This window comes from Passer domesticus, chromosome 3 (assembly GCF_036417665.1).
Source record: "Passer domesticus isolate bPasDom1 chromosome 3, bPasDom1.hap1, whole genome shotgun sequence".
Lineage (NCBI taxonomy): Eukaryota > Metazoa > Chordata > Aves > Passeriformes > Passeridae > Passer > Passer domesticus.
Genome location: NC_087476.1, coordinates 62,295,975 through 62,308,431, shown reverse-complemented (window position 1 = coordinate 62,308,431; position 12,457 = coordinate 62,295,975). Strand labels below are relative to the sequence as shown.

General features: G+C 40.8%; 1 protein-coding gene across 6 annotated transcripts in view; it reads right to left on the bottom strand.

Annotated features, from left to right (window-relative positions):
* Nucleotides 1-12,457, bottom strand: part of HIVEP2 (HIVEP zinc finger 2) — a 136,549-nt gene that overhangs the window by 13,961 nt on the left and 110,131 nt on the right. For 5 of the 6 annotated variants that reach the window (XM_064413492.1, XM_064413491.1, XM_064413496.1 and 2 more), the window contains 2 exons: nt 5,683-11,302; nt 4,779-4,933 (listed from right to left, as the gene is read on the bottom strand). In XM_064413492.1, the coding sequence (XP_064269562.1) occupies nt 4,779-4,933; nt 5,683-11,091 (5,564 nt within the window). In that variant the 5' untranslated portion in view covers nt 11,092-11,302. The remainder of the gene's footprint in view (nt 1-4,778; nt 4,934-5,682; nt 11,303-12,457) is intronic. The other variant, XM_064413495.1, reaches the window with a different exon arrangement.

Below are 12,457 nucleotides of genomic sequence, written 5' to 3'. Positions count from 1 at the left end.
GTTGTTTTGCAGCACGGTTCATTTGACTATTTTAGTGTATTTATCCCTGGGGATCAGATAAATCACATCCTGGAAATGCCCGTTTCTTCCCATTAAGCATAAAGGGAACATGGATGACAAGCAAGGATATATTCTTTCACATTACACATGCCTGACATTCCTGAAGATAAACTGCTCCCCAAAGAGACAGGGAGTTGATTTCACCCAGGTATGTGATGCCTTAGAAATAAAATGGTATATGTCAAACACAGATACTTTGAAGAAAGCTACTACTGAAATTTTTCTTATCACAGCGTAGAGCCGACACACAGACATAAGCTTTCTAATTTTTTTTCTTTTTGGTGATCACATAGTCTGCAGTTAGAAAATAAATAAGATATGAAAATCTATGCAAAGCTGTACATTGCCTTTATTATCATGCTAAATTGTTAATACTGAAATCTAAAGGAGTCTAGGGAATCTACTTAGGCTGTTCTGAGGTTTGAAGGCTGCATTCCTTTGGGGAAGAATTCCATCCTCATTTATTCAAAGTAAAATCCAGGAAGTGCAAGAACTGAGAAATAATATTTCTTCTGCCCTCTGTCCTCCATTGCCCTCATCCTATGCAGCACAAACTACTTTCAGTCATTCTGTGGATGCACAACCCAAAAATATCGTTGGTACTGACATTCAGTACTTTAAATAAAAAAGGGACTGTGTGAAAGATTCTGTTAATGTGATGATAACTCTACAAGAAAAAAGTGGCAATTTTTGGGTTACAGAGGTGGAACATTTTTCAAGTGTGCTGTTCTTAGATGAACACTTTCCCATATGTTTAGCTATATCGTGGGTAAATTCTGAAGTTAGTATTTTAGAAAAACATAAAACAGTGTCCTGTTCTCAAGTCCATCTTCTTATCTTTTAAACACATTAGCTCCTCTTTCAAATGCGGATGCCTAAATTCAGGCTTTTTTCATCTCATTTCCAACAAAGTTGTACCTCTCCCATATCCTTCATTGTCCCTGGCAGCATGGACAAAACTGGAATAATCTAATGTAATATAATATTTAGTCATCTCTCTAGCAGGTTTTCTGTACAACATTTTTGGGATCTTGGCTGCCCCATTTCCCAGGTTCTCCTTCATATGCACATGCCAATGACTGCTAGTCATCTCTCTATCCACTGCTTCATCAACTTCCTCCAAGCTTTCTCCCACAGACAGAAAAAAAAAGAGCCCATTATTATGTGAAATATTGCTATTTTATCTTCTCTTCATCTCTCCATACAGTCTGATTTTGCTGGGATGGAGTCTACCATCTGATTGATACTGGTAAGATAAATGCTGTGCTATTACATGTGCTTTTCTGTTGCGCCATCTCTGCTCTTCTTCTGCTTGACCTCATTCCACTGGCTTCTGTCACCTGTCAGATCCCACTGGACACAAAGACAATGATAAAACATGTGTCTCTTCATCATTCATATAGATGGTTTTTGGCCACAACTGACCTTGACTCTTTAAGTATGCTTCATCATAACAATGACTGCAAGAGAAATGACACACACAAACTTGACATTTAAAGAAGGGCTGGTGCAAAAACTAAAAGACCAGAAGCCAGAGTCATGGTGATTACCTTTTAGACCTCAGGAATATTTGATCTTACTGCAAACTTGTGCCTCTCTCAAAGCTTTGAGTAATTTCCCCCTTCCTACTATGTAACGTCCATGTAGGGACTTTGGCCACTGCTGCTCTGAGTTTGACTAGGATGGGACTCTTGAGTTAAAAAGTATTAACAAGTCTCAGAGTCCTGCAATTTCTATTCAAAATGTTATTTTATTTGGGTTCTTCAATTACAGTCTATTACTGATATATATGAAAGTACAAACATAAGCAAACTGTGAATTCTTGCTGTCAGCTGAAAATATCATTAAGCTAGGTGTCAGATGAGCAGGCATGCTTGTCCTGTCCCTTCTTTCTTTGCACACCATTAGTAACTAATTGTACCACAGCAAGGACTGAACTTGAAATTACTGCTTTCCTTTGGGAAATACTGCTTCATGTCCCATCAGTCACATCTGCAGTCAGATGATGGAAAGCATATTTTATGATTCTGATAATTTCACTTGAATCAAGCCACCTGCCAGTGGTAACAATGCAGTGTTTAGTTTCTTCCTTCCAAACTCCCTCTGCTATGATGCTTACAAAATGCTCTTGATGGGCTTTCTGCAGTGAGGTGGTGATGTGTTGTGACATCTGGTGGTACTGGCTGGCATTTGGACTCGATCTTAGAGGTCTCTTACAACTGTAACAATCAATGATTCCATGATCTATTTTTTGCCTCAATTCTGATTCTTCTCCTTCAGCTTCTTACTCATCCCCAGCCCCAGCTATCTGCTTTTTGCCCAGCTGCCACATGAATGTTCCACCCCACTGGCACAAAGCAGCTGCAAAGCTCCACTTGCCTGCCAGGTGGACAGGCTTTCACACAAATCAAAAGTGGACAACCACAGATCTTTCTCAGCTAATTACCTTCTTCACACCTATGAAACAAAACCAATCACAAAGCCTAAGGAAACCCATTCCCCATGAAAACCAAAAACCAAAATGCAAATATCCTGCTGAAATAGATTGACCATCCATGCTTGTCTGTCCAGGGGAGAAAATGTGACATGAAGACAACAGACTATATTTGCTATATAGTTTATTGCACTATGTGCTGAGAGGAGATGAAGGTGTGCTTGAAGAGAGAAGAAAAAAATAGCTCAACAAACAGCCAAGAAGAAGCAAGCATAGAAACCCACCCACGTCAAAAACTAGCTTTAAGAAGTTATAGACAATAGTTAGCTTAAGTGCGATAGACAATAACTTGAAGAGAAGGAAAAATTCAATAACCAGGACAGAAAGCAGTGCAAGAGATGGCAATAATATTTAGGGTATATTACAGCAATTTAAAAAATTGCCAAATGAATGTCTAAAATGGAAAGAACGAATCTATTCTACCACAAATAATTCTTGTGAAATGTACCATGAAGTTATGATGTGTGAGTAAAGAGTGGACCTACTGACACTGCGTCACCTCATTTGCTGCAGTTTTGCAGTTTATATGTTTCTATTGAGGAAGTCCCAGTCTATTGCACAGACTATTTGTTCTTCCCACTCCAGAAATTCATGTGCACATCAAGGTTTCCCATGCTTTGTTTTACTCAAAGGGTATCTAAACATAGCCAAGTATTTCTAGGAGACATTTTCAAGTGAAGTGTGAATTACATGATTTTACTCAAATAGTTTCATAAACCTTATTGGTGTACAGGAAAACTAACGGTAGTGCAAGTAACACACAAAATTTATTGATGTCAGTATTAGATAATAGAAGTCTTTTATAGAGTGATCTGCTGCAGCTCACACTCATCTGAATACTCCTCTAAGTTGATTTCCTTAACACACTTTTACCTTTCTGACCTCTCACCGTGTAGCTTACATCAAGGCAGACTATCCTCAGCTGGGTCATCCAAATTCAGAAATGGTACCTAGTGGGAAGCGATTTTATACTTCAAGGTACGAGTGAGTTGAAGTACCAGCTCTTTAAATTTCTTGTAAACTTAGGCTTAACCACTGAATTTGGGTCACTCTTGTAAAGCCAGTCTACTGGCTTAGGTACTAGCACAAGGTACAGCTACAGAGAACAGTCAAGATGAGGGCCAGCACACCTATAAAAACCTCCAAAATAACCTTTTCAGTCTTTCAGGCAAGATGTAGGCTACAGTCCTTCACTATTGCACACTACAGAGAAATGGGATGAAGATTATTCAATCATAGACAAAAACACAACATCAATGAAGGAGAATTGAGATTTTAAAGGGTACAAACTGACAGGAGAAGGAAATGGATGTATGAATTTCTCACATATCCCTCCTGACATATTTAGTTACCCCAATAAAATAGTGCTGTGGGACCAAACCAGTGCTTTCCAGTCTTACCAAACTCAGTGCTGCTGAGTTTGGTAAGACTGGAAACCACATCTTATTTAGCCACCTGACTATGCACAACTAAAAACCAGCAAACTAATTGCATTGTGTCAGAATTCTGTAAAAGAAGCCAACAATATCTTCCATATTAGGGAATACTGCAGAGACAAACAAGTGTCTATTTCATTTCTTTTCTTAACAAGTTTCTTAAGCCTCAAAACAATCTTAATTGGCTTTCCTGTCTTTGTTATTTGTTTCTGTTATCACTTAAATGATAGATTGCCAGAGTAAAATTAAACATTGTTTTATCAACCATACAAGACAGATCTATGGATGAGCCTTAGATACCATAGATTTCATTGGCATCTTACATTTCATCTCCAAAATCCAACCTCAGTAAATAATACAATATTACAAGAATAACACTAAGCACACCTGATCAACCCGTTCAACTGAGTGGAAGTACACAGTGCCTAAAAATGGAAATGCGTCCTCATGGAAGTCATTAAATACAAAGAAATGGCACAGAAAATATCAAAATGTTAACAGTTCATCCACTTCCTAATGACTTAAGGAATTAAAGTAACAATTTCGGGTGAGTGCTCTCACACAAATGGAAAACAATTGTCTTAATAGCAAAGTGAGCCCAAAGTGAGTATACAAGTACCCTGCGGTGCATTTTAAGACTGACAAATACACAAAAAAGAAGAGACTTGGGAGCTACAGGACATGGCAAGAATACAGGAGACTGTTCACATTCTAATTCATTCATATTCATTTTCAAATGTCTTTAAAATGACAGGCTGAGCTTGAAATTTCCAGTTATATTTTCTTACCCTCCTTCAAAGATTTTAATTCGTATCGGCTCAGTTTGTTTGGATGTAATGTCTTTATCTCCATGAATGTCTCCTTTTACTCTTTCTTTTATAATATTCCCCACTACTTTCTTTTCAAGCTTGCTGCCAAACAAGAAGAATGGCTCGTGTTTCATCTGTAGAACAAAGTCAAGGAAGGGTGTTACTTCTGGAGCACACAATAAACGCACACTTCATTTCAAATACTTTTAACATACCAGGTCAAAGCCAAACTCTCATTTTGGTCCAACTCCATATGATGAATTAATCTGTCCCATTCAATTTGACAGAGAATAGAAGAGGAGGCAACATGGACAAATTTTTATGAGAGTCTTGACAGAAAAGACAATACTGTATCTTTCCTCAGAGGAAAAAAAAATCATGGAAAATAGATATGGAAAAGCCTCAGAAGGTAATTTATTGCCATTACAGAATTTTCCCTGGCACCATTAGCAAATGCTTAATCCATGAGGAAGAGTCAATATGTAAAAGACATTAAATGGATCTGAAGATCCTTACTCAATTTTATCTTAATCTTTTTTTACAAACACATGTGGATGTTTCTGTCTGACACTGTTTATCAGGAAAAACAAAGGGAAAAATAAAAGGAGATAATGTATCAGGCTCTGGCACACATGAATGGAGGGCTTTAAAAGCCTCACTTTTTACATCTGATTTTGAAAATAGAAACAGAGACAGAGACAGCAGCAGTAGCAGAGCTTGCAGAAGTATAAACTGAGGCTCCAAAGTTGTCTTGGGAAAATGTCACTGGCTGATTTCCCAATAGGGAAACTTAAAAAAAAAAATTAACTCACATTTTATAGTTTACTAGAAATTTCTCACATATACATATATGAATTTAGTTTTATTAAAATTTCTTATTTACCTGAGCAAACTGCTTCCATGCACTTGATGATGTCAGTTTACCAGCTCCAGGTCTGTGCATAGCAGCCAGGGTGTAGATTTCCGTGGTGTTTTTTTGCTTGGACCTTAAAAGTGCTAAAGTGGTCTTTGTACTTAGCCCAGATGGGTTTGGGTTACATGAACTTATACACCATGAAGCATAAACAGAAGCTTTGAGGGTTGGTTGCTGAGTGTAATTGGGTTTCGTATAGTTTAAGAAACACCAGCTCACAGTAGTCGTAGTACGCAGACTTGGGAACTGAAGGATCTGTTGAAAATCTGCTACGTCTGTCAGGAGAATGGTTGAGGCTGTGACTTTCCCAACAGTATTAGATGACATCTGGACTAACATCCCAAGAGGTAATTTTTGATGCTTCAGTTGGTCTTCTGCCTGAATTTCGCCCGGTGGCAATGAAGACCTCTGTGGACTCATGCTCATATCTGAGGCTGTTTCATCCACATCCAACTCTTCTGGTGAGTCTCTTCCTTCAGATGGGCCACTGGACTTCTGTCCCGGAGATGCAGAATCAAAACTGGAAAGTTTCTCTCTGCTCAGTGGGAATGCATCAGCTCCCGCCATGCTGGCAGGTGGGAAATCTTGAGATGTTGAGGATGACAGCGATGAAGAGGATGACATGGATGGTAGACTTTCTTTTGGCTCAGTAGCACAGCTCTGCCTTACTAGTTGAGGCTTCTGCATTCTTGGAAAATCTTTCTTTATATCTGAGTTAGTCAACTCAACTGCACTTAGTTCCTCAACTATCTGCCCATACATTTTTTCTTCTTTGACTCGTTTCTGCTGCTTGGTCTCCATGAAGAGGTCCAAGCTGCTGGCAGGGGAAAGCATTCGTTTGCTTCCTCCCAGGGTAGAAGCCATGTCAGAAGTGGAAGGCAAACACAAGGGAATTGGTGGCTCCAGTCCAAGCGGAAGTGTCTGCGGCACTTTCCACAAGGGATATTTTTCTAGTCCTCCATGATGACCCAACATCTGAGCTATGTTAAATCCAATTCCTTGCATGGTTGCATTAGTTGCCAATGTTCTTTGAGAAACTGTCTCATCAACTTTACATATTACAATTGCAGGACTGTTGCTCTGTCCAAGAATCTGGGAAATGCTTGTGTACATGACACTACCATATGATGGCACGTGGGTTTGTATCCTGACGGGAACAACTGTTCCTGGCAAAGACTGCACAGATCCATCACTTGGGGAGTCAAAATCTGTCTGAAGATGCTGCTCAGAGGTATCTGTTGGCTTAATGCTATGGTCTGACTGGTACTTAGCAAGAGTATTTTTTGAATATGACCCAGATGTTCCTGAGTAATGCTGGTATGCTTGCTCTTTAGCATGCACATAGTCAGCTGCTTTCTTTCCAATAAGCTCAGGTGCATGTTCCAGGTGATAACTTGGAGGTACATCTATTTGGAAAGCCTGCTTGACATAAGATTTCTGCAGCTGTTGTACAAATTGATGCTGGAAGTGCAGAGGTTCTGTGCAGGACTGCCACAAGATAGGCTGCTGAGATGGTGGTAAATGAACCATGCAGACAGCTGGATAGGGGAACTGAAACAAGGTGCTATGAATAGGGGGAAATGGGACTTTTTCCTGATGTGCAAATAGCTGCTGCTGCTCTGATGGATGTTTGTTAGGAATATAAGGTGCTTGTTGGATTAAGGGAGTCCTTAACATTTCCGGGCTGTCTGCAACAAGAACCTGTTGCTGGGCAAGGTGGGATGAGCTATTACTAAGCTGAGCACAAGAGCCAATAGCTTGTTTTCCAGAGTCATCCACCTGAATGGGCTGAAGTACAGAGGAAGGGGAGTGATGCCAGACAAGCTGGGAAGAGCGAAGACCAACCTGTGAATGTTCCATCTGCTCCTGCTTTATACTTTGTTCTGTGCTCTGATCAGTCTGAGAAATCTCTGGAAAACCACTGAAGGAAGCTTGGCGAACCAAGAAGCATTTCTTCCTTTCTCGGGATGGAGACAATGCCACAGTAGGTGTTCCAGCTGAAGAGGCATGAGACAAGTTCCCATAATCAAAGGATTTACTTCGGATCTCTGGGATTTCAGCAGCATGAGGACAGGGCATCTGTTCAGAAGAGCAGCGTCTCATTTCCCTCTGATGGTGATGCCCAGGGACGGAAAGTGAGTAAGCACCTGCTGGAACTGTTAAAAACTCAGGCTGTTTTCCAAATTCATCTTGTTTGGAAGGTGTGATGAACTTCATATTCTCTTCTCTTTCAAAGGACATTGAAAAACTTGAACTGTGGGACAAATTACTTTCTTGGCTAGGGCTGCGAGAGAGACTTGTACCTGTAGACTCAAAGCTGGATTCCCCAGAGGAGTGCTCCATGTCAGCCAGTCTTAAACGCTTCTTTTTGGGTGGTAGCTTTTCAGCTGGAAGTTGAGAAAGGGTTTCACTTCTCTGGGGCCACTGGAATTCTTCAGTGGGTCTCTCCTGCTCTTTACTCTGCACTTCTTTATCTTTTTCAGGCTTATCTGGCTCCTCCGTGACACGAATTTCAGGTACCTGTATGTTGTGCTGGCGAACCAACCTGGGCTGGATATGACACGGCTGAGGCTGCTGGGATGGGGATGGCTTACTGGTGTCAACATTTTCCATTTGTGGAGCTCGGTCTGGGCTCATCGGAGACTCACAAATCTCACTCTCACATGTTTCAGATGGTGAATACATCTTTTCCTGCTGGCATGCAATATGTTCTGTAGATTCAGACCTTTCAAATGAGTTTGGCCTACTCAAAGAATTTGTGTGCTGAATGACAGAGATGACATTTCCTGGGGGCTTTCTAACCAGTGACTCTGCAGTCTTTTCTTGCTCTGCAGTAAGGGATGAGTCTTCCAAAGAAGCTGCTGGACTTCCAGACTGCAAGTAAGGCCTGCACATTTCAAAACGTTCCGTATGGCAATGGGGAGCATTTTCCAGACCTTGAAGGGTAAACCCACTTCTTGGCACTTCCTGAATTTGGGACTTGGGATCAAAGTCCAAAGGTTGAATTCCCCCAGGGGTGCCAGTTGTACTGCTGCAAATCATAGGACTGTCTTCCTCATCTCCAACACTCTCCTCTTTCCTGCGCTTTCTGTTTTCAAAAGTTGTTCCAAGCATGGATGGCACTGCCTGAGATTGTCCAAGTGCATCAATAAAAAACTCTCCCCCTTTATTCATCCCACTTAAGGATGGTGAGTCCCTGTAGTTCTGCTTCTGAGCTTCAAATTCTTCCCACTTTCTGTAGTGCTTTCCACTGGCATCATAGTCATAAAAGGTCTTGTCTCCTTTCTTCTCTTTTAAGGGTGGTCCTTTGTCACCTGCTGTCTGTCTGCTCGAAGCAATAATAATATTTTTCCCTTGTCTTCCATGATAATCTGAATCTGAGTGTCCCTCCTGTACAGATGGCAGTTCAAAGGCAGCCTGCCTTCTCAACATTCTTTGGTGGGATATTCCCACTGTCCCGGGATAAAATACATCATCAGAGCCAGTCATCTTCTCATCAAATGAATGGCTTCCTCTCAGAGATGGGGGAATACTTAGGCTGTTTGCAGAAGAGGTTGGCATGGAGTTACTTCTAATAAGAGGAGAAGAATCTACTGGGGGCTCTAGAAGGACAGGTACATCACCCTGCTGACTGACTTGGTACAAGTTGGATTCACTTTTGATGGATGATGTGGTCTGGGATTGTCTACATTCTGTATTGCTGCCTGGATAAACTTGTGTAGATTTAATAGTGCTCAAATTATTGGAGTCAATGAGTTCCTCTTTATTTGGAGTCAGGTGAGAAATATGTTCCTCAAGCATCTTGATATCTAATCTGTTATTTGAAAGAGGTGATGGGTCTGTTTTGCCCTTTCTACCCATTAAACTGTGTTCCTGATTTGCTGTGGCTACAGTTAGTGCTGTTCTTTGATTAATCCTATAGAACTTCCCAAAAATTATTTCTTCGTAAGACTTTGCATTAGTATTTGGTGGGCTAATTTGCTGCTCAGCGCTTTCTGAGCGGGAAAAATAGCCAGAGTCAGTGCTTCCCTTACTGTGTGGGCTCAGGAGGTTTAATGACTGCTCAGAATCTTGACCTTTTTTCTCTGACAGTCTTAGTGCAAGTCGCTGTTTGACTGTATGAGAGTCATCAGACTTGGTACTTAAGGATGGGGTTTGCAACATATCAGAGCTAATATATGGTGAACTCTCACTGGGTAACTGAATCCCACTTTTAGGGATAATCAAAATGGGGACTTTCATTGGCCCCACCAAGGACTCCTCCATGGAGGAGTGGAAACCACTCCTGCTAGCAATGTCCAGTGGGAGCTGTGAGACGGGGCTCAGTTTGTCAGACCCTTCCACCAGGAGTGAGGTCTCCTCATCCGTGTCTGTGCTCTGCTCTCCATCTGAATGTATTTCAGCTTCCACGTCGATGTAACTGGCATCCAGGTCCAATTTAGAGACTGCTGACTCTGTGAAAGGTACCAACCCTGCCTTAATTGCATGGGCATGTGACTTCCTGTGTTTGTAAAGGTTGCTTTTCGTCTTGAAGGAGAAACCACAAGGGACACAAGGGTATGGTCTCTCACCAGTATGAGACCTAATATGCTTTTTAAGTACACTAGGTTTGGCACAGGCCCGATTACAGTAAGGACAAATGTACTTGCCAGGCTTTTTGGGTTTGTGCTCTTTTTTGTGAGCATCTTCTGATTGTTCTAAAGATTTCTGTGAATATTGGCTGTATGCAGGGTTCAAACTTGAAATCTTCTTCCTGGAGAAACCTCCACTATGGCTATGCATATGAAAAGGAAACAAGTCCTCTGAGGCAACTGATTGCAAGTGGCTAGGGAACTGCCATGGAGGGCCTTCCAAGCTCTGATGTGGCTTTATGTTGTGCAAGAAGCCTTGTGGCAACGAATGCTGTGGAAAGGAAAGTGAATGTTGACATGAGTAAGGGCTTGGACGATGCTGTGGATATTGCTTCTCTGTGACTTGCTGTGCAGCTTCATTTGATGATACCAGTTTCCCAGAACTAAAAAGTTGTGCTGATGCCATGTTTCCTACTTGCTCGTGATCTATTTGTGGTTGCCGCTGTACTTCTTGACTGCCGAAAGTGCTCATCTTAATAACAGCTGGATGTTCTTGCCTCCATCTACTTGGTACTTTAGCAGTTTCTCCAGACCTTGAGGTAGCTTTTTGCCCTATAGCTGTGTCCCCAGAGTCCATTTTGTTACACAAGGTCTTAAGTGCTATTTCACTTGAAAGCTGTGCAGACACATGGAGTGTGCCCAAAGCTGTGCTTTTCAAAGTCTTGTTGCTCCCATTTTTCCAGGGCTGTTGCAAGTTCACAGACTTTTCTTTCTCTTTGGAACTTTCCACGCAGTAGTCTATAGGCATTAGATTTGTGTCTGTACACTAATGAGAGTATTACACAGTTCTGTTCATGGCATGAACTTTCCTAAACAGTTTATTATACATTTGCAAATACTTGTTATAGCATTTGGACATGTTCCATTGTTATTAAATACTGAGATGCAGAATGATCCAGAGATACTTGTGATCTCCTAGAGCAAAGTTCTCTTCATCTCCTCCATGGTGACACAGCTATCTGTACAGAAATATAAAATAAATTAAAAAACAAAAAAAAAACCCATACACACCAGTTAGTACAGCCATACTAAACAACATTGGTGCAGTCAGTTCCACTTCTATTTAGCCTTACATGGAAATTACTGAGGGACTTTAGTAAAAGTAACTACATTTCACTAAACTCCCTTTTGTGAGCAGACACAGTAAAGACTGGCTCCAGGGACTGCACACAAGCACAATCACTACTCAATAGCAGCTCCAGGACTGGAAAATAAAGACCTACACTTTCCAAATCAAACAGTAGTTTTGGAAGGCTTTCAGGGGACAGTTTAAAGGCTTGATCTCAGAAAGTCCACCACATACTTTCAAAGCTCTTTCAGCAAATCACTGCTGAAAATAGAAGCCTAACACTGTGAGTGGGAATTACCTTATCCAGTATTACTCACTTAGGGTTCACACATGCACTTTAGTCACCTGGCCTTCCTCTCAAGTCAAAGTAGGTTGGCCAGTGAAGAAATCTTTCCATATCATGACAGGTGCTTCTGACAGAGAGGCTGTCCATGCATAAGGCCCTCCACTATGGAAATGCTTGTTTCTAACTAGTCATCTTGGGGTATATACTGAATATTGCTAAAAATCTGCTGAAGTGAGGTACTTCTTACCTCAGATCATCTAACTGGTTTTATAAGAAGGTGTTGCTCACCATTCTAAACTACTTTTAAACAGTCAAAAAAAGTAATCAAAGAAGCATTTCAAACACAGCACTACTAGTACCTTTCCCCAACTCCATCTTCAAATCACTATGCTAAATTCTAGTGAGAAAATCCTGCTAGATGTAAAGGATGTATTAGAGACTGTGCTTATGTGACTTCAGCATTTTAGATTTCACTGTTGAAACAATTCCATCCAGGTATACATGCATTTTTAATGCTTAAACACAATAGGTTTCCACAGTTTCATTAAAAAGACCAAAAGCTCAGAGGTATGACTTCCATAGAAAAGTACAGCATTTGAATTTGAAGTAAAATTTTCTCTCACTGTTTTCATGTTACCCAAACACAAGACAGTTTCTGGATAAAATAGTGAGAATTATACAGACAGCCATGATTTAACTATAGCAAGGAAAAAAGTAAAAACATCAGTGTTACAGACACTGGAATACTTCTCATTCCTA